Raw genomic sequence first — 27,275 nt, 5'->3', positions numbered from 1 at the left:
ACTCAGTATTTTGCCCCCAATACCATCTGCCCTAATTTTGTTCACCAATCTCCTATGTGGGACTTTATCAAAGGCTTTCTGAAAGTCCAGGTGCACTACATCCACTGGTTCTCCCTTAACCATCTTCATAGATACATCATCAAAAAATTCCAGAAGATTAGTCAAGCACGATTTCCCCTTCGTAAATCCATGCTGACTCTGACCTATCCTGTTACTGTTATCCAAATGAGTCGTAATTTCATCTTTTATAATTGACTCCAGCATCTTTCCCACCACTGATGTCAGGCTAACCGGTCTGTAATTTCCTGTTTTCTCTCTCCCTCCTTTCTTGAAATTTAGTTGTTGTAAATCTACCTCTCAGTATGTACTGCAAGCTACCAACACTCATACACTTGCACTTTGTAGACAGGAAGAACTTGTACACACTCTCAACTTAGCAAAATAAGTCTGCCATTCTCTAGTTCACTTCCTAGACTTGCTTTGCTTAAAACTTAAACAAAATATGGCAGTTAACTTCCAGATGTCATTAGCTGGTGCATTCTCCAGAGGCAACATTTCTACCAGCTCCAATTGACAAGTGCACTTCTTTTCCTTGTCCAAGGTCAAAAAATATTTTTTTTCAAGTGGCAAATAGCCCATCTGCATACCCATTCTCCTAATAATGGCCAAGGAATCAGGAAAAAGTGCATGTCCCCTATTGGAATTGGAAGCCAGTCTGTATAGCAGCATATCCTAAGGGAGAGAAAAACCCAAACTGATACTAATAGACCAATTTCTACGAGAATAGTTGGATCAGTTATTAAAAAGCAAAATTGAACAGTCCCCTTGAATGAGAATAATCTGATCTGTTCAATTCGGCATAATTTTAAATTATACCTGGATGACAAATTCAGTTTTATCTCACTTGCAAGGTGATGCACGCGAGAACTGGACAGCGCTGTGGGCTGTGTGCAGTTCTTGATCACTGAGGCAAAAGCAGAAGTTTATAGCTTTTCAGACTTGATGCATACCGTTAGCTTTTTGGAGCAGTGAATAACATCTTGAGAGAAGCCAATTCTGCTAAACATGTTGTGAAGGAAGAGGCAGACATTCTAACTTTATCATGTCAGCCTCTATTCAACGGTTGATATTAAGCTCTGTTGCCTGTAAATTGGTTCACTGTTGAATAGTTCTCATCCATAGATGTTCAACTTGCTCTATGGCTTGGAATGCCTTCCTTCTCTAGAATTCACCAAGAGGCTCGAGTTGCTCCAAGTCATTTTCTTTGACATTCCTCCCTTTCCTTTAATCCTACAGAGAGCAGTGATATTTTCAACTGCCTGGGCCTGAAGGTCTGAGATACTCTTCAGAAACTCTCCACATCAGTTCCTTTCTTAAGGTGCACCTTAAAACCCATTTCTTTGACTTATGCCACCCATCTTAATATTGCCTTCATTAGCTTGGTGGTTACTGTTGTCCAATTATAACTCTCGGCAAGGCTTCTTCCCATATTAACAGTGCTATGTGAGTGTAAGTTGTTATTAGAGTAAAGTATATGTGAAGGAAGCTATTTGTTCCAATGTGATCGTTCTACGTTAGAAACCATTGGCTTCTGAGCATGGCTCTGAACTATCTTCTGAATGGTCTTAGAGACTGGACCTCTACAACTGCAATCAGTAAAGCTCCTCCTGACAATATCATAACAGGAAGTTAAAAATACCTCAACCTTAATGTCACTTGAAGCTACTTAATGGTAAAGTCGTTCTAATTAATCATTGAGAGGTGAGAGGTGAAAACATTATCAAGAAATCTCACTCCCGGGTTCTCACGTGATGCACCAGCATGAAGGAATTGGGAAAGTCTGAGCTGAACAATAATAGCACCATACAGCATATTATAGAGAACACAATCCAAAGAAAAAGGCTAATAATATACGCTTGCTTACATTGGACGTAGATTTCCAAATCATCCGAAGACCCACTTCCTATATAATTTGTTGCTGTACAGCTGTAGAAACCAGAATCGCTTCTGGAAACATGTTGGAAGGTCAGAATTCCTTTCACAGCACTAAGAGATCTTGTTTGACCATTGCTTTCCTCTCTCTTGTACCAGGTGTATGTAGCTTCAGGATTGCTATTACTGGTGCACAACAAGGAGAGCTTGCCTCCCTCTTTAACGTCCATTTGGAATCCATTAACTACTTGAATGGTTACATTTTTAGGTGCATCTGAAAGTAAAATACATTGATGTCTAAAGTTCTACAGGCAGCTTGGCAGAGTTTACAAAATAATGAAAGGTTTGAATAGTGCATTTATTAATCAGTTATTCCAACTGATCGTTTGGGATGATCAGCAGGCAAGAGTTTAAATAATGAAGGAGGAGAAATAGAATGGATTTTCGGCTGCTCATTTTTATTTTAGAAAATAAGGAGCCCTTGCAATAGGTGCAGTGTGCATTGACTGCCTGGATTTATGAGGGAGTTGGTGTGAATGTTGAATCCTAAATCCTACAGTGTGGAAGCAGGTTATTTGGCCCATCAAGCCCACGCCGATCCTCCAAAGAGCATCCCTACCAGACGTCTACCCTTGGAGAAAGTGCAGATGCTGGAGTCAGAGATAACACAATGTGGAGCTGGAGGAACACAGCAGGCCGGGCAACATTGGAGGTGAATGGAAGCTAACGTTTCGGGTCATGATCCTCCTTCAGGAATTTCAACATTACAACTGATCACATCAGTAATACCTTGCAAACATCAGTGCACCTCTAATTATTTATCTGCAGCAATGATTATACTTGTAGAAGTATCTGAATGTTGCAAATGAATTGTCTTTTTTATGACAGACAGTACAACATTATTAATGTTAGGCCAAAACTTAACAAATGTTCTTTCTCGATCCTTCTCTCTCTCTTCCCTTCTCTCTCTGACTTGAAATAATTCTGCAGGGACTGGTATCCAGTCACCAAGTTACCCTTTATTTACATGTGCATAGTACTTGGCACTGACGCAGCTTCATCAGAGCTGGCTCTTAGAGTGAACAGAACCCCTGACACTCCTGTTTGTATCTGCCAGCCAGGGCTCCCTGATGGGGCTCTTATTCTGTGCCAAAATCAGGGAACTCATATTCTATGAGGCCCATCTGGCTGACCTCATTACAATCATTACGTCCCTCCCCACTGAGTCTAGGGATGTATGCCAGTTCTTTTTCTTGGGCCCACTCCTGGGGTGCTTTTCTGAGATTTCCTCAGACTCCGTCTTGGATACGGGCAGCATGTACCGGACCGTAGAATGTCGCTTGTGATCGAAGCATGTCGGAAGAGACTCATCCTCTTCTTCACGCGGTAAAGATATCGAGACTGTGACATCTGCTGTGTCTATCTCAGACTCCAAAGCTTCTTCAGTGCAAGCCAGATGGGGAGACCCACAGTCCTATAGACCCATAAACTTTCTGGCTGTTCTGAGCGGCCGGGTGTGTTTTGCTCCTGCCCCGTTGGTGATTTTGCAGCTTTAATGTTGCCCATTAGGACTCCCTCACCTAGCTGAATGTTGTATGTCATGGGAGCTGACCTTATGTCGTCCGTTCCTCTTAACCATGCTGGGCCATTTCCCTGGTTTCAGCCCCAAAATTTGTCCTCTCTTTCTCTCGCTTAGAGTAGTCTTGTATCCAGCAAAGGAGTTCCTGATGCTATTTTACACTCCCACTCAGGTCCGGGAAGACCAGATTTAACCTGGTGCAGAGACTTCTCTCCTTTAGCCACTCTACTGGAGCTGCTCGTGTAATTGCATGAGGAGTGGTCCGATAATCAAATAGGAACCAAGCCTGCCTTCAAAGCGTCGACTGCTCTTTCTGCCAGACCATTGAATGGTGGATGGTATGGCGCTGCTCTCAGATGCCAAATGCCATTCACCTTCAGGAGATCCTCGAATTCCCTCTAGTATCTGTTATTTGTGACTAACGCTTCCGGGAGCCCAGGTGTTGCAAAAGATGCTCACAGCTTTTCTATCATCATTGCCAAGTTTGATAGATGAACTCTATGCACCTCCAACCACTTTGAGTAGGCGTACGTAATGACTAAGATCATTGAGACCATAAAAGTGCTGGCACAGTCGAGGTGAAACTGAGCCCAAGGATTTCTTGGTCATTCCCACCAACGTGGGGGAGCTGCTGGCAGTAATCTTTTGTCTGTGGGCATTGTCCCATCAAGGCGATTATGTCTATATCCAATCCTGGCCACCAGCCATAACTTCTCAACAGCATCTTCATTTTGGACATCTCTGGATGACCTTGGTGGAGTTCAGCCATTATCTGAAAGGCACCTTTGCGCAGAACAGTTGTTATGCTCCCTATATATAGGGATCGTCCATGGTGATCTGGTCTTGCCAGGCCCTGAAAAGTTTCAGTTCTGGTTTGATGTACTTCCCTCATCATCACCAGCTGTTTCGGTTTGGCCAGGGCTGAATATTTTTGAGCCCACAGTCTGATATTGTCAGCAGTGACTGGAAGGGAGTCCAGAAAGTTTAAAACCAGAATGGACTCTCCAGGGGAGACATCACCAGGTGGAGTAACACACAGTGGGAGGCAGCTCAAGGAATCCCCATTTGCTACATGGCCTCCCAGACGTGTTCCAATTTAAAATATTGAATTATTTGAATTATTAGAATGAGGGCCCATTGCTGAATTCGACCTGAGGCAATGGGTAGTCTGCCCTGACCTCTTTTAGTCACCCTGACAGGGGTTTGTTGTCTAATACTGTTACAAATTCACTTTCATAAAGGTACTGGTGGAACTTTCTCATACCAAAACCTTTCTTCTCTATCTGGGCATATTTGCACTCTGCGTCAGCCAATGTCTGGGAGGCGTACACTTTTGGACGTTCCTCTCTATTGGGCCATCTGTGAGCCAACATTACCCCAATACTGTATGGGAAGGCATCGCATGTCAGCAGCAGATCTCGCTTGGAATCCAAATGTGCCAACACCTTAGATGACGATAGCTGCTTCTTCACTTCCCTGAAGGTTTATGTCTTGGCTACGAGACCATTTCTAAGGCCGGCCCTTTTTCAATAGCAGACATAGGGGTGCCAGGATGGAGGCCAGGTTATGCATGAACTTCCTGTAGTAATTAATCAATTCATCAGTTTTAAACCCCGGTGCAGGTATGGGAGCCAGGGCCCCTTTGATTGTGCTCCCTTTATCTTCCAATGGGTGCAACCCAGTCTTATCGACTCTGTAGCCCAAGTAAGTCACTTTGGGTGTCTGGAACATGCATTTTCCCTTCTAACGCATCCACCCACCTTGGAGAAACATCTTAGCACTATATCCAAGTTCTCTGTACAGGTCTTCCCTGTTATTAGCATGTCATGAAGATAATGATGACCTTGGTAGCCCTTGTAAAATGTTCTCCATGGTCTGCTGGGAAAGAGCGCAGGCTGATGATACTCCAAATGGCCGTCTTGTGCAATGGTACAAACCCTTTTGTGTATTAATTGCAGGATACCACTGGGAAACCTCATCCACCTGCAATTACAGGTATGTTCAACTTCATGAAGGGACTGCTGCAGTCAACTTTGTATACAAGCCCTCTGTGCGAGGGGTCGGTTATTTATCCAGCTGTGAGAAGTGGTTTAACATTTGCTTAAAATCCTCACAAAGGTGAACAGACTTGTCAGGCTTCATAATCAGTACAACTAGTGCTGCCCTTTCCTCAAACTGTATTAGTTTGATAATTTCTTTGCTTTCTAGCCTTCTGATTTCTGTCTCCACTTTTGCTATAAGGCTGAAAATCATCCAGATATTTAATTAGGTCATCACTCACGCAGCTATTTTCTAATTGATAGAAGTTTAGCCAATCAAGGTGAACCTTTTTCAATCAATTTCACAGCATCAAGCTTGGGCCTGAACTTTTTACTATGATCAGTAACTGAGCTCAGCTTCTTCTCATATGAGACCAGAACCCAAGGTATACGCTTAATGTGTCAATGTTCTCTGGTATAGGTTCTCCTTCTAACAGAGGTCTTTTGCAAACTTAAGGCTTGGAGCCTGGAGCGAATTTTGTCAAAGACTGGTTCTGCAATCACTGATGCAGCTGCCCTGGCATTAAACCTCCATTAGAACAGGTTGACCACCTAACCTGAAATTTATTTTGATTGGTCCTGATTTGGATATTGCTAAGCAATTTAACTGTTCTAAACCAGGTATAGGTGAGCTTTTCAGGGTGGGCCCTCTCCTGGATACCGGCCTATGAGTTCTCTTACTCCATGTAGGCCTGGTGGGATTCTTTTGTTGTGTTGAGTCCACATAGCAACAGTAAATCTAATGGCTTGCCAGCCCAGACCCTGAAGAAAATGTTAACAGCTTGCTCAAGGCTTGGCTTTGTTTTGGGGTTTTGCTGTGGGCTGACCTAGAACCTCTCTTTTCAGGGTATGTCCTGAGTGAGACTATGCAATTGCCCTCTCTCAAGTAAAGCTCAGTCAGCTTTGTGAAGATGTCCACTTCCATTGGCGTACACTGGAACTCATAAGTTTCACTTGCCACATTTTCCAATGATAAAGCCAGTTGTGGTGCCTGTTTGAAGTCCGGTTGGTCTTCGGCTAGTAGGTGCTTTTGCATGGTTACATCATTAATCCCACACATCAAATGGTTTCTCGCATCTCATTAAGAGTTAAACTAAAGTCGCATGGCTCTGCCAGTCACGTTAACCTCATCAAAAATCCTGACGCAGATTCTCCCATTTTTGAACTGCTGAGTAAAATTGATGGCACCTCGGAATTAAAGAATGCCTGGGGTCATAATGTTCCTTAACTAAATCCATCAACTCTTCAAAGGTTTTAGTATTTGGTGCCTCATGGAAAGTAAGGCTCCTAATAACTGAAAAAGCTGTGTGTCCACAAGCTGCCAGGACAATTACTCATTGCTTTTCATCTGCCCAAATGCCATTTGCCCGGAAAGAAAAGAACATATTGTTTCCACATACTCCGATGGCCGGACCGAACAAGTCAAGCTTCTCCCAAATAGCAGCATGATGCCTGAAATGCTTACCCTAACTCAAAGATGAATTTGCGAGCACTCCGCTTCAGGAGCATATATTGTTTTCTCTCTTGTCACAGTGGAAGTGTCTGTATCCTGACGCCAAGTCACACTACATTTACATGTGGGGAATACTTGACACTGGTCCAGCTTCCTCAGAGTGAGCTCTCAGAGTGAGCATAACTTCTGACTCCCCTGTTCTTATCTCTCAGCCAAGGCTCCTTGATTTGACCAGGTTAACAGCCCTAATTGGGGAACTCGTATTCCATGAGGTCCATGTGGCTGACCTTAATGCAATCACTACACCCCACCTCTCTCTTTCATCTTCAGATTCAGTAATGATCAAAACACATGAGGAAAGGTGGGAAAACATAAATTAGGGGAGGATGTGTAGACAAAGAGAAAGGGGGACATTTAATGTGTCTCAGTGACAATGAGGTTATCACAAACTCAATCAAAACAATACTTAAAAAAACATGTTGTTACTCACACTGGACACGAATTTCCAAAGTTTCCGACGTATTATTTCCAACGTGATTTGCTGCTTTACAGCTGTAGAACCCAGAATCCCCGCTGGCAATAGTCTGGAATGACAACGTGCCTTTAGAGGCATCAATACGTCTTGCTTCACCTTTTTCATCTTCCCTCTTGTACCAGCTGTATGTAGCTTTGGGGTTACTGTTACTTGTGCAAGTCAAGGAGACCTTATCACCTTCTTTGATTGCTAATTCTGATCCATTATCCACTTGGATGGTTACATTTTTGGGTGCATCTGAAAGTGAAAGATAATTTGTAGGGCTCATTACATAAATGACGCACAGCAGCATAAATAGAATTAGCCATTATTAAGTCACTTGGTTGATTGCCATATTGGTGAACTTGTTTCCACTAGATCAGATCATAATAATTTGCCATGTAAATACAATTGCCTTATGTTCTCGCTGCTCTGAAATATGTATTTTCAATTTGCCAAACATACTGTCATGGGAGACACTTTCTTTATGTTCACTCAATCAAAATCATCCAGTCAGAAGTCACACAACACCAGATTATAGTCCAACAGATTTATTTGAAATTGCAAGCTTTCAGAGCACTGCTCCTTTGTGAGGTGAAATGATTTCACCCCACAAAGGAGCGAAGCAACAAAAGCTTGTGGTTACAGATAAACCTGTTGGGCTATAACCTGGTGTCATGTGACTTCCGATCTTGTCCAACCCCATCCGACACCGTCACCTCCACAAAATTCATGATCTTGAATATCTCTCTCAAACCGTTCCTCAAAGATCTTTGGTTGAAGGGCTACAACTCCAACATCTCTTTCTTTGTTCCGTAATTGAATTTATATAACCCTGCATATTTTAGTCCAGGTCATTAGATTACTTCAAAGGAACAGATATCTTAATAAGCCATGAAAGATTAAGAACAACAATCCTCTGCAGTTTGAGAAACAGCTCTTCACGCCACACCATTTAAAAAATAATCAAATCATTCAGATATATTATTTCTCACCTCTGGTGCAGGTGGACTTGAATCTTGGTCTCTCTCTAGTTCCAAGGCAGACACACTACCACTGCTCCACATGAGGTACCCAAATTTACTTTTAAAATTTATTTTTCTAATCAATCTGGCCAGGCAAGTTGTTATACAACTTGGAAGCAGAAAGGGCTTGAACTTGGGCGTCCTGGTCCAGGAGTAGAGATGTTGCCACTGCACCACAACAGGACCCACTGATGTTGTCATATAAAAGTTGCACAGCAGCATTAATTATCCATATATAACTTCCTAAATTGAGTTTCTTCAGAAATTGGAATTCACCTACACAGCTGTTTAGCAAGAGTTTCAAGGATTTTGGCAAAGTCATTGTGAAAGTATAGAGTTATAACTTCAAGTCAGGCTACTGTATGAAGTGGAGGCAAACTTGCAGTTGGCATGTGTTTCCATTCATCTGTGTTCCGAGGGAGAGTCACTGGATTTAAAATGTTAGCTCTGATTTCTCTCCATGGAAGCTGCCAGACATCCTGAGTTTTTCCTGCTATTTTTGTTTTTGGCTTTGTTTCTGTTCATCTGCCCTTGTTCACTTTTTGATAGAGGTCTTATGTTTAGAAAACACTTTTACCAAATCCATTTTACATGGGTAATGCCCAGCAGGTAGGCAGTGAGTGATCCTGAATCATTCCGTTTAAAACTACATCCTCTTAAATTTTATTTAAAAATGCACACTTCTCTTGGCCAACAAAATGGATACCACTGATCACGTGGTATCGGTTGACGACAATTTCTGGAAAGTTCTGACCAGCAATTAGCATGACAAAAGTCCTAGGAATGTGACCATCTTTGTATAGAATAAAAAGTCCAACCCCAATGACTTGTAAGCATGACAATCAAATCCCATCCTCAGCATTTAAATTAACATGGACATTGTCACATCTATTTCTGTAAGTCAGTGGTTTCTCATGCGGGACATCAAAACCATTTCACTAGTTATGTATCTCCGCATGAAGCTTCCGTCACATGGCTAAAAGTGTTGGTTTGTTTGAATCACTTTTAACTACACAGCTTTGTCGTTTGGGGCTCAGTCTGCTGGAAACATCCAAAGAGTAAGCAGCTCCAGGCTTAACAAAAAGTCTTGATCCCAGTGTCTCTTGAAAGTTGATTTCTGCAAAGAATACTATTTTTCACTTACAAAGTGGCTTCATTTTCAGCTTACCGCTATCACACCATTACCAATAATTCAGTTACATCTGAACTCCAATGAAAAAAGACAGAAAGAACATCACTGGGCACTGACTAACTGGGAGCTTACATGAACTAATTCTGATTTCTTTATTTTAAATAATTGCAACAGCTCTTCGTTTCTACTTCTTCCCTTTCTTTGTTGAATGCATGTGTGTATGATGGTGTGGTAAACCAATTTCCCTGGGTTTTGTATGCAATAATGAACCAAACATTGTTGTCACCCTAAATCGTTTGCTGTTGATCTTCAAGTTGGACTGAAGGGTCTGTTGTACAGCTCTGTGACTCTATATTAAAGTGGACTCCTTGTGTTGTAGGAATTCACACTGCATCCTATTTGTTTAAAAGGGTAAAGGAAATAAATTTTGAAAAGCCAACCCCTGTCACAGAAAGGTGAGGAGGACAGTAAAAGTAACTTAATACAGCTCTCCCTTTTTTCCATGCTACACTACATCAATGCATTTCATAAGCAATCTCATTCAACCCAATGAAACAAGATTGCAATTAAATAATTGAAGCTGATTTTCATTTATCTATTTATTACTCTATTGTTGTTTTTCTGGATTATTATTTCTGAGAAGTTCCTACAAGCTTGTATTTGGCAGCCATCCTCCATCCTAAATAAGAGTGATCATTTCCAACCACACAATTCCCCGACACCTGACCCACATGCAAGGGCGATTAGATGTTTTGGGACAATTTTTGCTCTTATCTGAATAATAAACGGCAGTGTATCTTATCTGGAGTTAGTGGCTTATCTTTGGATTTCTAATTAGATGAAGCCTGTTGTTCACTTTGGGGCCATGAGGATAGAAAAGGGCGCTTTCTAAATGGTAAAAGGATAGAAGCAGTGGTGGTTCAAAGTGATTTCAAGGTACAGGTATATGAATCTATAATTGTCACAAAGTGTTGAACAAACTAATCAAAAAGGCTAATAGCCTTCATATCCAGATTGCTGGAAGGCAAAAATGTAGAAGTCAAGCCTCAGCATTGCAAGCTTGAGGAGAGGCAATGGACTAGTGGTATTATCATTGGCCTGCTCATCTTCTCAGAACATGGGTTCAAATCCTATCATGGCAGACAGCCAACTTTGAATTTGATAATAATTTGGGAAACTACAGTTTAGTGGTAACTATCGAGCCTTCGCTGATTGTCAGTGGGGAAAACACATCTGGCTCACTAATGCCCTTTAGAGAAAGGAACTGCTGATGCTGGAATCGGAGCTTACATAGTGCAGGTCTGGATGAACACAACAGGCCAGGCAGCATCAGAGGAGCAGGAAGGCTCACTAGGAGATGTTGCCACTTGTCAAGAACCAAGTGTAGGTGCTCTACTGAACTCAGATGAACCTACGCTCGGCTCGCAACAAACGACAACACCTCCCAGTCACGAGCCACTTCAACTCCCCCTCCCGCTCCATGGACAACATTCCCACCATGGGCCTCCTCCAGTGTCACAACAATGCCACCCAGAAACTGAAGGAACAGCACCTCATTCTCTGCCTTGGGCGCCTACAACCCAATGGTCTCAATGTGGGCTTTACTAGCTTCAAGATCTCCCCAACCCCGGCCTCATGCAAAGACCAGCTCCCCCTCTCATCCCTGCCTCATTAACCTGTCTGTTTTATCACCCACCTATCCGGTTCTCCCACCTTATTGACCAACCCCCACCATTACCTACCTATGCTCACCCTTACGAGCTTCATCCCTGCCTCCTTGTCCTGTCTGTCTTCTCTCCAACCTATCCACTCCATTATCTATCTGCTATCACCGCAGCCCCCTGTCTATTTATTTCAAAGCCCCCTTTCCCTCACATTTCTGAAGAAGGGCCCCGACCCAAAACATCAGCTTTCCTGCTCCTCTGATGCTGCCTGGCCTGCTGTGTTCACCCAGCTCCTGACTGTGCAATCTGCTGTCCTTACCTGGACTGGCCTACAGACCCACAGCAATGTGGTTGACTCATACCTGACCTCTGGGCAGCAATGCTTGTGTCCTGCGCTTAAAAAAAGAAACTACAGCACCCTCAGTCAGACTGGGTATAACCTTGGGAATGATATTTTGCTTTTTAGAGGGAATGCAGCTCTGTTGCAACCAGAACAGCACTTGGGCTCCAAGGATTACCAGACAAGATTACACAAACTAGCATCACTTTCTCTAGAATTTCATTCACTTCAATCACTTGGCTGATTTGCAACTGCCCTCTTGGCAATGAGGGATGGGCAACAAATGTTGGCCTCGTCAGTGATGCCCACATCCTATGAATGAATTTAAAAAATCAGAATGAGTGATGATTGAAGAATTCATATCTTTAAGGTTAATAGATAAGGGAGAAAGAAAGTATTTCCATTGTTTGAGGAATATTGGACTAGGGAGTAAAGTTTAAATTGTAGCCCACCCTATCAAGAGAGAGGGTGGAATTATTCCCCTTCTGGTGTGTAACGAGCAATGGCAGATATGGTGATAAAATAGAGTGTGATTTGGAAAAGAAAATCAGAATCTCTACTTTGAGAAAAGAATCCTGGTCTTTTCGCCCCAAACCTTAAATGGCAACTGCAGAATCTCCACCTTGTGAGACACCCACCTTTTCTATATGCATTAAAGCCAATGTATTCGCTTCCCAATTTACACCTCATTTACATGTTGCCTCTCTACTGGGAAACAAGATGCCACAAATTCCCCACAGGTAAACACGGTGGGTACCTCATGGCTACAGCACACTGACCACTTATTTTGGCCAGCATCCAACTGCTTCTCCAAAACATTGCCCCTGTATGTTCAATGGCCATTATCCTCATCAATGTACAGTATCAGTAAGAGTGACCACTGCACAGTCCTTGGGGGGACGAAGTCCTCCCTTCACGTTGAGAACAACCTCTATCGTGTTATGTGGCACTATCACTGTGCTAAATGAGACAGACTTTGTGCAGATCTAGAAACTCAGGACTGAGCATCCATGAGGCGCTGTGAGCCATCAACAATAACAGAATTGTACTTTAGCTCAATCTGTAACATCATTGCCTGGCATATCCCCCATTCAGCCATTACCATCAAGCCAGGGGATCAACCCTGGTTCAACAGAGAGTGTAGGAGGGCATGCCAGGAGCAGCACCAGGCATACCTGAAGATGAGGGATCAACCTTGTGAAGCCACCAAACAGGACTACTTGCACACCAAAAACAGCATAATCAGCGAGTGATAGACAGAGCTAAGTGATCCCACACCAACAAATCAGATCTAAGCTCTGCAGCCCTGCCACATCGAGTCATGAATGGTGGTGGACAATTAAACAACTCACTGGAGGAGGAGGTGCCACAAATACCCCCACCCTCAATGATGGAAGAGCCCAGCACATCAGTGCAAAAGATAAGGATAAAGCATTTGCAACAATCTTCAGCCAGAAGTGCTGAATGGGTGATCCATCTCGACCTCCTCCCGTGGTCTCCAGATTTACAGATACCAGTCTTCAGCCAATTTGATTCACTCCACGTGATGTCAAGAAATGGCTGAAGAAACTTGATACTGCAAAGGCTATGGGCCCTGACAACATTCCAGCAATAGGACTGAAAAGTTGAGCTCCATAACTTGCTGCTCCCCAAGCCAAGTACTGGTCCAGTACAGTTACAACACTGGCATCTACCCAACAATGTGGAAAATTACCCAAGTATGTCCTGTACACAAAAAGTAGAATAAATCCAATCTGACCAATTACTTCCCCATCAATCTCCTCTCAAACATCAGTTAAGTGATGGAAGGTGTCAGGAACAGTGCTATCAAGCAGCACCTGCTCAGCAATAACATGCTCAGTGACTCCAGTTTGGGTTCTGTCAGAGCCACGCAGCTCCTGACCTCATTACGCCATGGTTCAAGCAGGGATAAAAGAGTTGAATTCCAGAGGTGAGGTGAGTTTCAGCCCTTGACATCAAGGCTGCATTCGACGGAGTGTGGCATCAAGGAGCCCTAGCTAAGCTGGAACCAATGGGTATCGGGGTCAAACTCTATGCTGGTTGGAGTCTGACCTGGTACAAAGGAAGATGGTAGTGATTGTGGGAGGCCAATCATCTCAGCTCCAGGACATCTCTGCAGGAGTTCCTCAAGGTAGTGTCCTTAGTCAAACATCTTGGGTTGCTTCATCAATGACCTTTCTTCTATCATAAGGTCAGAAGTGGGGATGTTCGCCGATGATCGCACAATGTTCATCATCATTTGTGACTCCTCAGACACTGAAGCAGTCCATGTGCAAATGCAACAAGATCTGGACAACATCTAGGTATGGGCTGATAAGTGGCAAGTAACATTCACGGTCATCATCAATAAGAGACAATCAAACCACTGTCCCTTGACATTAAATGGTGTTACCATCACTGAACACCCCCATTATCAACATTCGGGGTATTATCTGGACTCTCCATGTAAATGCAGTGGCGACAAGAGCAAGCTACAAGCCAGGAATGCTGCAGTGAGTAATTCCCCTCCTAGCTCCTCAAAGCCTGTCCGTCATCTACAAGGCACAAGTCAGGAGTATGATGGAATACTCCACACTTGCCTGGATGGGTGCAGCCCCAGCAACACTCAAGAAGCTTGACATCATCCAGGACAAAGCAGTCTACTTGATTGGCGCCACACCCACGAACATCTACTCTCTCCACTGCTGACATTCAGTAGCTGTAGTGTGCACTATCCTCAAGATGCACTGCAGAAAGTCACCAAAGATCCTCAGACAGTACCTTCCAAACCCATGACCATTTCCATCTAGAAGGACAAGGGCATGAGGCATATGGGAACACCACCACCTCCAATTCCCCCTCCAAGTCACTCGCCTTTCTGACTAGGAAATATATCTCCATTCCTTCATTGTTGTTGGGCCAAAAACCTGGAATTCTCTCCTTAATAGCATTGTGGACCAACTCAAAGAAGGAGGACTGCAACAGTTCAAGAAGGCAGCTCACCACCACCTTCTCAAGGGGCAACTAGGGATGGGCAAGAAATGCTTGCCAGCCAGTGATGTCCACATCCCACGAATGAATAGAAAAAAATACAAGCCAGCATCAGTAAACCATCAGCCTTAGTCCATCTTCATGGCTGCTTTTGGACTAACTCAGACACCACTGAGCACTTCACTACTTCAGCAGACATCTGAAACTAATAAGGAGGGCAAATTTTCATATTTATTGCCAAAAGGGATAGAATATAAAAGCAGGGAAGTGCTATTGTGACAGCACAAGGCATTAGAAAGAATACAGCTCGAGTTCCGTGTATAATTCTAATTCCCTTGCTTAAACAGGGGTATAGTTGCATTCAGAAGTGCTAAGAGTCATAATTGCCCTATAGAAACCGAAGGCAGTAGAAGAGAAGATTAAGGAAGTAACAGTATGCAATAAATTGCCAGTTTTACTTATATGGCAAGTTTCAGGAAGAGGCATTAAGTCGAGAAAGTAACGTTCAGAGACTGCAGAAGTTTGCTGAAAAGGAACAGATTGCCATCATCTCAACTAAAGAATAAGCTTTGAAATGGAGATGGGAAAGATGAACTGAGGTTCCCGAATCACTGAGGCTGTGGCTGAGGACCATCTTAATGATCTGTGCATTAAGACTTGTTCCAAGTAGTCCTAGCATATTATAATAAAGGCTTTGTTTCTCTTTCATCTACTAGCCCTTCATACACTTTTTTTTAAAGCACATTGCCAGCCTCTTATGAATATATTCAGTGACTGACTGGCACAGAGTCTCAGAGTTATACTGCTGGAAAACAAGCCCTTCAGTCTAACTCGTCCACCTCTACCAGATATATGGTCCTATCTGTCAGCATTTGGCCAATATCCCTCTGAACCCTTCCTATTCATATACCCATCCAGATACTTTTTAAATGTTGTAATTACACCAGCCTCTATGACTCCGTCTGGCAGCTCGTTCTATACATGCACCACCCTCTGCATGAAAATGTTGCCCCTTAGGTTTCTTTTAAATCTTTTCCCCTGACCTTAAGCCTATCCCCTGTCGTTCTGGTCTCCCCTACTGGGGGAAAGACCTTGGATATTGACCCTGTTCATGACCCTCATAAACTTCTCTCAGGTCACTTCTCAGTCTTTGGAGCTCCAGGGAAAATAGCCCCAGCCCATTCAGTTTCTCACTATAGCTCGAAAGCCCCAGCCCCAGCGACATCTTTGTAAATCTTTTCTGAACCCTTTCAAATTTCAAAACATCACATTAACCAAATAGCGTGGGAGTGCTGATGAAGGGTCCTGACCCAAAACGTTGACTTTCCTGCTCCTCAGATGCTGTTTGGCCTGCTCTGCTCCTCCAGTTCCACATTTTATCAAGCAAAATATACTTCATGGTCGATCAAGCTATGCCTCATTCTGATGTCTGACTTGTCCTGAATTAACATCAACTGGGATCATAATAATAGAGACTGTTATTACTGTGATAAGAGGCAAGCTAAGATAATGGCTTGAGAGGAAGCGAGGAGATTCGGGATGAAATTCTGCAAACTTGTGATAGTTTTTTTGACCTCTACAAGGAAAGGCAGTAGGGACAACAATTGCTTGGGAAGGTTCTGATATCATTGGCTCTCAGGCTAAAGTGAACATATTAATCTTTATGAGATAACAAAGCATAGAGCTGGATGATCACAGGAGGCCAAGCAGCATTATAGAAGCAGGAGAAGCTGACATTTCAGGCCGAAAAGCTTCAGCTCTCCTGCTCCTATTACGCTGCTTGGCTTCCTGTGATCATCCAGCTCTACACCTTGTTGTCTCAGATTCTCCAGCATCTGTAGTTCCTACTATCTCTGAAACCATATTAATCTTTATGTAAAGAGGCTGAGCAAAAAATAGGGGTCTGTGTGGGAGTTTGAAAGATCACCCATGCCATATGGACAGGAGCAGAAAAGGGAGTAGGAGGATTGAGAGGAGGTGATCCATGGATCAAAGGTGAAATCTGCAAAGTGACTGAATTACGTTAACACAAAGTTGAAATCTTGCCTTGTCAGGTTGAGGATCAACTGACAAAGGAATGGAATAAGTCACATTTGTTTGTGTTTGAAGACGGAGCAATTGTCTTTCATTTTGAGGTCCTGTTAGGGACAATTGCAATAATCATTGCCCCACTGATTTTGTAAGGCCTTCAATTGCACTTGATCATCAGCTTACCTGCCAGCCAATAACACAGACCAGAAATTACAGCCTTAAGCGATCATGGAGTACTGCATTTTGCACCATCATCATCGCTAAATAAGTTTCATATGAAAACAAGGAACTTAACAGCATGACATGAAGTTTCCATTTCATAACCACATTCTACAATAAGTTCTTAAAGTCAACACTTTGCAGTCGGCAGTTTCTTATTTTGAAATGTAAATGTGCAAAGATATTAGCCATGATGTGGGGGAGAAGCATGTCTTTGTGGCTGGAGAGGAAAGGTTTCGTCGTGGCATACTGGCAGAATGCCACTTGCAATGTGGTATTGCCACTTTGGCTGTGCAATGTACAACTGATACATTCACATGACTCAGTGTCCCTTACAGAGACATGGGGAGCCTCCATATTATACTGTGTGAGGGCGTAACATGAGGCCTTGCTATAATGGATCTGGGGCTCAGGAGATCCTACAAATGAGAGTGAGCTATCTATCTGATCTTACTGATGGATTATCTGCTCGGACAGCTCACACGGGGAACACCGTTGCTGGAGTCATTAATTCAAAGGCAAGCTAGAAGCAGCTGGTGATAACAACTTTGCCAACACAACATCCAAGAACTGCCACACAGGAGAAGCGCCAAAAAATAAATATCAAGGCAAATGATGAGATCCATGGTCTGCTCATGTCTCTGAAACAGTGCATCAAACAAATTAAGGTGCCCAGTCCCACCTTTACCTGAACTTTACAATCTGCTGGTGGAGGATTGTGATCTGAAACACAGGGTAGTAATGTTGTCTCGTCAACATCTTGCAGAGTTTATGAACAGAAGAGTCTTCCATTCCATAAACGTGCAAGTAATTTGTGACCATCATGCCAAATCTGTGCCTGGAAGCTGTCACAACGTTTACATAATGGAGGATTCACAGGACCCTGCCTCCACCCAGGTTTCTTAGCCATAAGAACGAGAAGACCTGTCAAGCCTGCTCCACCATACAATAAGATCACAGGTGACCTTCATCATCATCCTTAAATCCTTTACTGTTCAAAAATCTATCCACCTCTACCTTAAAAACATTCCATGAGGTAGCCTCAACTGCTTCACTGGGTGGGTAATTCCACTGATTCGCCTTTGGCTGAAGAAGTTCTTCCTCAACTCAGTCCTAAATCTGCTTCCCCTTATTCAGAGGCTATGATCCCTTGTTCCAATTTCACCTGCTTGGTTCTCCCTGCTTCTATCTTATCTATTTCCTTCATAATTTCATATATTTCTACAAGATACTCCTCTCATTCTTCTAAATTCCAAAAAGTATGGTTCAAATTTACTCAATCTCTCTACATGAGCCAACTCTCTCAACCTAGCGAACCTCCTCTGTACCCCGTCCAGCGCCAGGACATCCTTTCTCAACTCAGGAGACTAAAACTGTACACAGTATTCGAGGTGTGGCCTCACCAACAACTTACACGGCTGTCGCAAAACCTTCCTGTTTTCAAACTCCATCCCTCTCGCAATGAAGGACAATATTCAATTTGTTTTCGCGATTACCTGTTGCACCTACAACAGGGACCTGCACCTAAAACCTAAAGAGGCAGCTACTCAGAGACAAGGGCTAGCTGCTCTAAATGTGGCTAAGGACATCTTTAAGAAACAGTTAGACTGTTGTAGAACACAGATATAATGCTGCTCAAGCAGTGGAACAGACAATAGGCATCTCAAAGATGAAGTGTCGATGACTGCACTGCATAAGTCGGATCTAACAGTACGACCCAGGAAGAGTGCCCTCATCATTGTGACAATTGGTACGCTGCAGAAGCCGATGGTATAGGATGCCCTGGATACAAATGAAATGTAGGATTGGCAACACTTTTCCAAGGATGAAGACAAATCATCGCTGATTCCGTCCCCTACCTCATGAGGATGCGGCTGCAGCATGACGCATGCAGACCAGATCAGACCAGACCACTGAGCTCTGTGTTTAGACCATAAGACCATAAGACCATAAGACACAGAAGTGGAAGTAAGGCCATTCGGCCCATCAAGTCCACTCCACCATTTAAATCATGGCTGATGGGCATTTCAACTCCACTTCCCTGCACTCTCCCCGTAGCCCTTGATTCCTTCTGAGATCAAGAATTTGTCAATCTCTGCCTTGAAGGTATCCAATGTCCCAGCCTCCACTGACTCTGTGGCAATGAATTCCACAAGCCCACCACTCTCTGGCTAAAGAAATGTCGTCTCATTTCTGTTTTAAATTTACCCCCTCTAATTTTAAGACTGTGCCCATGGGTTCTAGTCTCCCCGCCTAACGGAAACAACTTCCCAGTGTCCACCCTTTCTAAGCCATACATTATCTTGTAAGTTTCTATTAGATCTCCCATCAAACTTCTAAACTCTAATGAGTACAATCCCAGGATCCTTAGCTGTTCATCATACGTTAAACCTACCATTCCAGGGATCATCCGTGTGAATTTCTGCTGGACACGCTCCAGTGCTAATATGTCCTTCCTGAGATGTGGGGCCCAAAATTGGACACAGTATTTGAAATGCGGCCGAACTAGATCCTTATAAAGCCTCAGAAGCACATTGCTGCTTTTATATTCCAACCCCCTTGAGATAAATGACAAAATTACATTCGCTTTCTTAATCACGGACTCTACCTGCAAGTTAACCTTTAGAGAATCCTGGACCAACATTCCCAGATCCCTTTGTACTTCTGCTTGACAAATTTTCTCACCACTTAGAAAATAGCCCATGCCTGTATTCTTTTTTCCAAAGTGCGAAACCTCACATTTCCTCACATTGAATTTCATCAGCCATTTCCTGGACCAATCTCCTAAACTGTCTAAATCTTTCTGCAGCTTCCCCACCTCCTCAGTACTATGTGCCTGTCCACCTATCTTCATATCATTGGCAAACTTCGCCAGAATGCCCCCGATTCCTTCATCCAGATCATTAATATACAAGGTGAACTGCAGCGGCCCCAACACTGAATACTGCGGGACACCACTCATGATTGGTTGCCATTCTGAAAAAGAGCCTTTTATCCCAACTCTCTGCCTTCTGTCAGACAGCCAATCCTCAATCCAAGCCAGTAGCTCACCTCAAAAACCATGGGTCCTCACCTTGCTCAGCAGCCTCCCGTGAGGAACCGTCTCAAAGGCCTTTTGGAAGTCTAGATAGATAACATCTACTGGGTTTCCCTGGTCTAATCTTCTTGTTACCTCTTCAAAGAATTCTAACAGGTTTGTCAGGCATGACCTCCCCTTACTAAATCCTTGCTGACTTGTTCTAATCCAACCCTGCACTTCTACAGATTTAGAAATCTCACCCTTGACAATGGATTCAAGAATTTTTCCAACTACCAAGGTTCGGCTAATCGGCCTATAATTTTCCATCTTTTGCCTTGATCCTTTCTTAAACAAGGGATTTAAAACAGCAATTTTCTAATCATCTGGGACTTTCCCAGACTCCAGTGACTTTTGAAAGATCACAACCAAAGCCTCTGCTATTTCCTCAGCTACCTCCCTCAGAACTCTAGGATGTAGCCCATCGGGGCCAGAAGATTTATCAATTTTTAGACCTTTTAGCTTTTCTAGCACTTTCTTTTTTGTAATGCCTACCATACTCAACTCTGCCCCTTGACTCTCCCTAATTGTTGGCATACTACTCATGTCTTCCACTGTGAAGACTGACGCAAAGTACTTATTAAGTTCTTCAGCTATTTCCTTATCTCCCATCATTAGCCTTCCAGTATCAATTTGGAGTGGGCCAATATTTACTTTTGCCTCTCGTTTGTTCCTTATGTATTGAAAGAGGCTTTTACTATCATTTCTAATATTACTAGCTAGCCTACCTTCATATTTGATCCTCTCCTTCCTTATTGCTCTCTTTGTTATCCTCTGTATGTTTTTGTAGCCTTCCCAATCTTCTGATTTCCCAGTACTCTTGGCCACTTTATAGGCTGTCTCTTTTTCTTTGATATATTTCCTGACTTCCTTTGTCAGCCATGGCTGTCTAATTCCACCCTGGATAATCTTTCTTTTCTTTGGGATGAACCTCTCTACTGTCTCCTCAATTACACCCAGAAACTCCTGCCATTGTTGCTCCACTGTCTTTCCTGCTAGGCTCTGCTTCCAGTCGATTTTCGTCAATTTGTCTCTCATGCCCCTGTAATTACCTTTAGTTAACTGTAACACCATTACATCCGATTTTGCCTTCTCTCTTTCAAACTGCAGACTGAACTCTACCATATTATGATCACTGCTTCCTAAGTGTTCCCTTACTTTAAGGTCTTTCATAAAGTCTGGCTCATTACATAGCACTAAGTCCAGAATATCCTGTTCTCTTGTGGGCTCCATCACAAGCTGTTCCAAAAAGCCATCCTGCAAACATTCCGTGAATTCCCTTTCTTTGGATCCACCGGCAACATTATTCACCGAATCTACCTGCATATTGAAGTCCCCCATGATCACCATGATCTTGCCTTTCTGACATGCCCTATCTATTTCTTGGTGCATCTTGCACCCCTGGTCCTGATCATTGCTAGGAGGTCTGTACATAACTCCCATTATAGTTTTTTTTTGCCTTTGTGGTTCCTCAACTCCACCCACACAGACTCCACATCCTCTGACCCTATGTCATTCAGTGCCGTAGATTTAATTTCATTCTTAACTAACAAGGCAACCCCACCCCCTCTGCCCACCTCCTTGTCTTTTTGATATGTTATGAATCCTTGGATGTTTAACTGCCAGTCCTGAACTCCCTGCAACCATGTCTCTGCGATGCCTACAACATCACAATCATTCAAGAGGATGTGTGCTGTTAATTCATCTACTTTGTTGCGAATACTACGAGCATTTAGATAAAGTGCCTTAATGCTAACGTTGTTATCATTATTAGAGAGATTCAAAATCCTAAGATGTCTTAAGCTCTCCTTCCTTTTTGCTGTATTCCTAGTCTGTCTTGAGCTTAAACCCACCTGTGCACATGCTATCCTGTTGCTTATCTTTCCAGTTAACTCCATACTCCATGTCTCTTTTACTTTCCCTTCCCCCCGACTCATAAGTTTAAAGTCCTACTGACCACCCTATTTATCCTTTTTGCTCGAACACTGGTTCCAGATCGGTTCAGGTGGAGACCGTCCCAATGGTACAGATCCCCCCCGTTCCAAAACTGATGCCAATGCCCCATGAAATGGAATCCCTCTTTTCCACACTGATCCCTTAGCCACGTGTTTACTTCCCAAACTTTCTTTTCCCTGTGCCAATTAGCACGTGGCTCTGGCAGTAATCCGGGAGATTATGACCCTTGAGGACATGTACTTCAATTTCTTTCCTACTGCTTCATAATCCCTGAACAGATCCTCTACTCTAGCTTTGCCTACGTTGTTAGTCCCGATGTGGACCACAACAACTGGATTCTCCCCCTCCCGCTCCAATATCCTTTCAACCCGGTCGGAGATGTCCCGCACCCTGGCACCAGGCAGGCAACACAGCATGCGGGACTCCTGATCCGGCTTGCATAGGATACTATCTGTCTCTCTAATTATAGAATCCCCTGTAACAACTACCTGTCTTTTTGCTCCCCCCTCTTGAATGGCCTTCTGCACCATGGTGCTGTGGTCATTTGGCTCATCCTGCCCACAGTCCTTTTCCTCAACCGTACAGGGAGCAAGAATCTCATATCTGTTGGTTCAGTTTATCCCCAGTGCTTTCCACATTGCAACTCCTTGGCTGCAACCCTCAATCTCACGGTTTAAGGCTTCCTGACATCTGAGACTGCCTGCAGTCAAGGAGTCAGTTGTTTGTGGAAGATAAACCAAGTTTGGCCATTATACCTTTTATCCTTGGGAGGTTTGAAGAGACTGCTCAACTCGTACGTAAGTGTGACTTAACCAGGTTCAACATCCAAAAGATTATGGGATAGTAGACATTCAAACAGTGCAAGTGAAGACAAACTTACAAAAGTAATGAGCTATTTACAATATAAAACCAGTGTGGAGCTGGATGAATACAGCAGGCCAAGCAGCATCTCCTAAAATGCTGCTTGGCCTGCTGTGTTCATCCAGCTCCACACTTTGTTATCTCGGATTCTCCAGCATCTGCAGTTCCCATTATCTCTGATAGCTATTTACAATGATGTTTGCCCATGTCAGCTATGTGCCCTCAATCAGTCCTCTTCTCCCACTGTAACCATGGTGTCTGATACTGTTGTGACTTTTGTAATGGGTGCTGGAGGGACCTTGATTTATTCTGGCCCCTGTTGACTTGGAAGACTTGGGTTGTCACTCCCTGATGTTTTTGCAAAAAGCACCCAGGCCTACTGATAGTCTCCTGCTTAGAAGCAGGCTTAAGCTCCAAAGGCCAGAAAGCATAGCAGCAGAAGTAGGCCATTCAGCCCATCAAATCTTCTCCATCTTTCAATGAGGTTGTGGCATATCTGACAATTTTCAATTCCATTCTCTTGCCTTTTTCCCCATCACCCTTTATCCTTCAGTGATTAAAAATCTATCCATCTCAGTCTTGCATATATTTAATAACATAGCCTTGACTGCCCTCTGTGGTAAAGAATCCCACACACTTACTATCCTATAAGAGAATAAATTCCTCCTCATATCTGCCTTAAATGTGTGACACTGTATTCTGAGATTGTGCCCTCTGATCCTCGTCTCTGCCCCAAGGAGAAATATCCTCTTTGCACTTATAGATAATAGGACCTGCAGATGCTGGAGAATCCAAGATAACAAAGCGTACAGCTGGATGAACACAGCAAGCCAAGCAGCATCTCAGGAGCAGTAAAGCTAATGTTTCAGGCCTAGATCCTTCATCATAAATGGGGGAGGGGGAGAGGGTCCTGGAATAAATAGGGAGAGAGGGGGAGGCAGATCAAAGATCGATAGTGGAGAAGATAGGAAAGGAGACAGACAAATTAAAGGGGCGGGGATGGACCCAGTAGAGGTGAGTGTAGGTGGGGAGTTAGGGAGGCGATGGGTCAGCCCGGGGAGGATGGACAGGTCAAGGGGGCAGGAGGAGGTTAGTAGGGAAGAAATGGGGGTGCAGCTTGAGATGGAAGGAGGGGATAGGTGAGAGGAAGAACAGGTTAGGGAGGCAGGAACGAGCTGGGCTGGTTTTGGGATGCAGTGGGGGGAGGAGAGATTTTGAAGCTTGTAAAATCCACATTGATACCATTGGGCTGCAGGGTTCCCAAGCGGAATATGAGTTGCCGTTCCTGCAACTTTCAGGTGGCATTGTTGTGGCACTGCAGGCGGCCCAGGACGGACATGTCATCTAAGGGATGGGAGGGGGAGTTGAAATGGTTTGTGACTAGGAGGTGCAGTTGTTTCTTGCGAAACGAGCCTAGGTATTCTGCAAAGCGGTCCCCAAGCCTCCATTTGGTTTCCCCGATGTAGAGGAGGCCACAGGGGGAACAGTGGATGCAGTATACCACATTAGCAGATGTGCAGGTGAACATCTGCTTGATATGGAAAGTCATTTTAGGGCCTGGGATGGGGATGAGGGAGGAGGTGTGGGGGCAGGTGTAGCACTTCCTGTGGTTGCCAAGGAAATTGCCGGGTGTTGTGGGGTTGGAGGGTAGTGTGGAGCGGACAAGGGAGTCATGGACAGAGCGGTCCCTCTGGAGGGCAGATTTGGGTGGGGAGGAAAAAATTTCTTTGGTGGTGGGGCCAGATAGCAGATGGCAGAAGTGTCGGAGGATGGTGTGTTGGATCTGGAGGTTGGTGAGGTGGTACATGAGGACGAGGGGGATTCCTTTTGGTGGTTAATGCGGGGACTGGGTATGAGGAATGAGTTGCGGGACATGCGGGAGACACGGCCAAGGGCATTCTCGACCACTGTGGGGGGGGCGTTGTTACGGTCCTTGAAAAACAAGGACATCAGAGATGTTCAGGAATGGAATGCCTCATCCTCGGAGCAGATGCGACGGAGGCGAAGGAATTAGGAATAGGAGATAACATTTTTGCAGGAAGGTGGGTGAGAGGAGGTGTATTCTAGGTAGCTGTGGCAGTCGGTGGGCTTGGAATAGATATCAGTTTATAGGTGGTTGCATGAGATGGAGACAGAGAGGTCCAGGAAGGCAAGGGAGGTATTAGAGACAGCCCAGGTGAACTTTAGGTTGGGGTAGAAGGCATTGGTGTAGTGGATGAACTATTCAAGGTCCTCATCGGAGCACGAGGTGGCGCCGATACAGTCATCAATGTAATGAAGGAAGAGGTGGGGTTTAGGGCCAGTGTAGGTGCGGAATAGGGATTGCTTCACATAACTTCAAAAATCTCCCCTCCCGCCACTGCATCCCAAAACCATCCCAGCTCATCCCTGCCTCCCTAACCTGTTCTTCCTCTTGCCTATCTTCTCTTCCCACCTCTCGCTGCACCTCCATTTCCTACCTACAAATTCATCCCGCCCACTTGACCTGTCAATCCTCCCCAGGCTGACCTATCCCCTCTCTACTTCCCCACCTACACTCACCTCTACTGGCTCCATCCCCACCCCTTTAACTTGTCTGTCTCCTCTCCACCTATCTTCTCCTCTATCCACCTTCGACCCACCTCCCCCTCTCTCCCTATTTATTTCAGAACCCTCTCCCCCTTCCCCATTTCTGATGAAGTGTCTAGGCCTGAAACATCAGCTTTCTGCTCCTAAGATCCTGCTTGGCCTGCTGTGTTCGTCCAGCTCTATGCTTTGTTATCTCGTTGTACTTATCCTGTTATGTTAGCCAGGAATCTTAAGTGGATGTGATGGCCTGGTGGTGTGATCATGAGGCAATTTGTACAGGTAATGCTCTGGGAACTTGGGTTCAAATTCTGTTGCCGTGGAATTTGAAATTAATTTTCTTTAATTCTGGAATTATGAGCCTAATAATGCCCATGAAAACATTGTTTATTGTGAGAAAAACTCATCTGTTTCACTAATGTCCTTTAGGTAAGGAAATCTAGTCGGGCCTACATGTGACTACTGACCCACAGCAATGTGGTTGACTCTTAAGTGCCCCCAGGGCATTAGAAACGGGCAACAAATGCTGCCTGGCAAGTGTTTATGACGAACCAAAATCTTGTCTGTTTGTAAGTTCGCCTCTCTTGTTTCTATGTTCCAATTCCTGTACAGACCCAACTTATTTAAGCTTTCCTCATAAGGCAGTCCCTCTAGACCTAGTATCAGATTAGTAAACATTTCTGGATTGCCTTCAATGCCCTTGTGACTTACATAAGGGACCAAATCTGTTCATAATATCCAGCTGTGGTTTGACTAATGTTTTGGATAATTTAGCCTCCCTACTTTTATACTCTATTCTCTTTGAAATGAAGACCAACATTCCATTTGGCTTCCCTATTTCCTGTGTAATTTGGATGTTAGCTTTTTGTGATTCATAGTCAAGAACTCACCAAATCCCCCTGTTCTGTAACTGTGCAGCTTTTGCCCAATGACTCAACTCAATTTTTTGTGTCATCTTTACCACCTGCTTTCCCATCTACTATTGTGTCATCTGAAAACTTGGCTGTAGTACATCCACTTTTCTCATCTGAGTCATTAATTTATTGTTGCAAATGATTAACGGTGCCAGCACTGATTTCTGTGGCACTCCACAAGTTACAGGTTGCCATCTTGAAAATGTTCCCCTTATACCAACTCCCTGTCTTCTATCAGCTAACCAATCCTCTCTCCATGCTAATATAAACCCCCTAGGCCTTGGGCTGTTATTAAGTAGTCCAATGTGAGATATTTTATTAAATACATTCTGGAGATCCAAATAAATGATTTGATTCTTTCCCCTTTATCTACCTTGCTTGTTATCTCCTCAAGATATTCTGATAAATTTGTCAGGCATGATTTCCCCTTCCTGAGCCAATCCTGACTCTGCTTGATCATAAATTAGGCATTTCTAAACGATCTGTGATTACACCTTTTACAACAGACTGTAACATTTCTCATAAAACTTTTGTTAAAACTAACTGGCCCATAGTTACCAGTTTCTGGTCTCCTTCCTTTATTTAAAAAGATGTTACACTGACAGGGTTTCCATCTTCTGGAACTGTTCCAGGATCTAAGGATTCCTGGAAGGTTATTACTGGAACATTGACTGTCTCTGCAGCTATGTCATTTAGTATCCTGGTATACATCCTATGGACTTGTCGAGGGTCTTTTGCCCAATTAGCTTTCTAATCACTTTCCTCCAGTCATAATTATTGTATTTGTTCCTTCTCCTCTCCTTGATTATTTATTGATTTTGGAATACTATTGCTATCTTCTACTGTGAAGACTGACAAAAAGTATCTATTCATCTCTGCTGCCATTTACTGTGTGACAATGCTGTCACTTTAAGAGGCTATTTTGCCCTGTTTTATTTTGAAGAGAGCATGTAAGGCTGGGGTGGGAGCTGGCTTCTGACAACT

General features: G+C 43.8%; 1 protein-coding gene across 1 annotated transcript in view; it reads right to left on the bottom strand.

Annotated features, from left to right (window-relative positions):
• The window catches only part of LOC125458470 (sialoadhesin-like), a 92,826-nt gene that overhangs the window by 22,364 nt on the left and 43,187 nt on the right, over positions 1–27,275 (bottom strand). The window contains exons 8-9 of the mRNA XM_048543741.2: positions 7,494–7,775; positions 1,925–2,206 (exon numbers count right to left, since the gene is read on the bottom strand). Coding sequence (XP_048399698.2) covers positions 1,925–2,206; positions 7,494–7,775 — 564 coding nt within the window. The remainder of the gene's footprint in view (positions 1–1,924; positions 2,207–7,493; positions 7,776–27,275) is intronic.

The sequence above is a fragment of the Stegostoma tigrinum genome, chromosome 13 (assembly GCF_030684315.1).
Source record: "Stegostoma tigrinum isolate sSteTig4 chromosome 13, sSteTig4.hap1, whole genome shotgun sequence".
NCBI classification, from domain to species: domain Eukaryota; kingdom Metazoa; phylum Chordata; class Chondrichthyes; order Orectolobiformes; family Stegostomatidae; genus Stegostoma; species Stegostoma tigrinum.
Note: the sequence above shows the minus strand (reverse complement) of the source record. Positions and strands in the feature narration are given on the sequence as shown.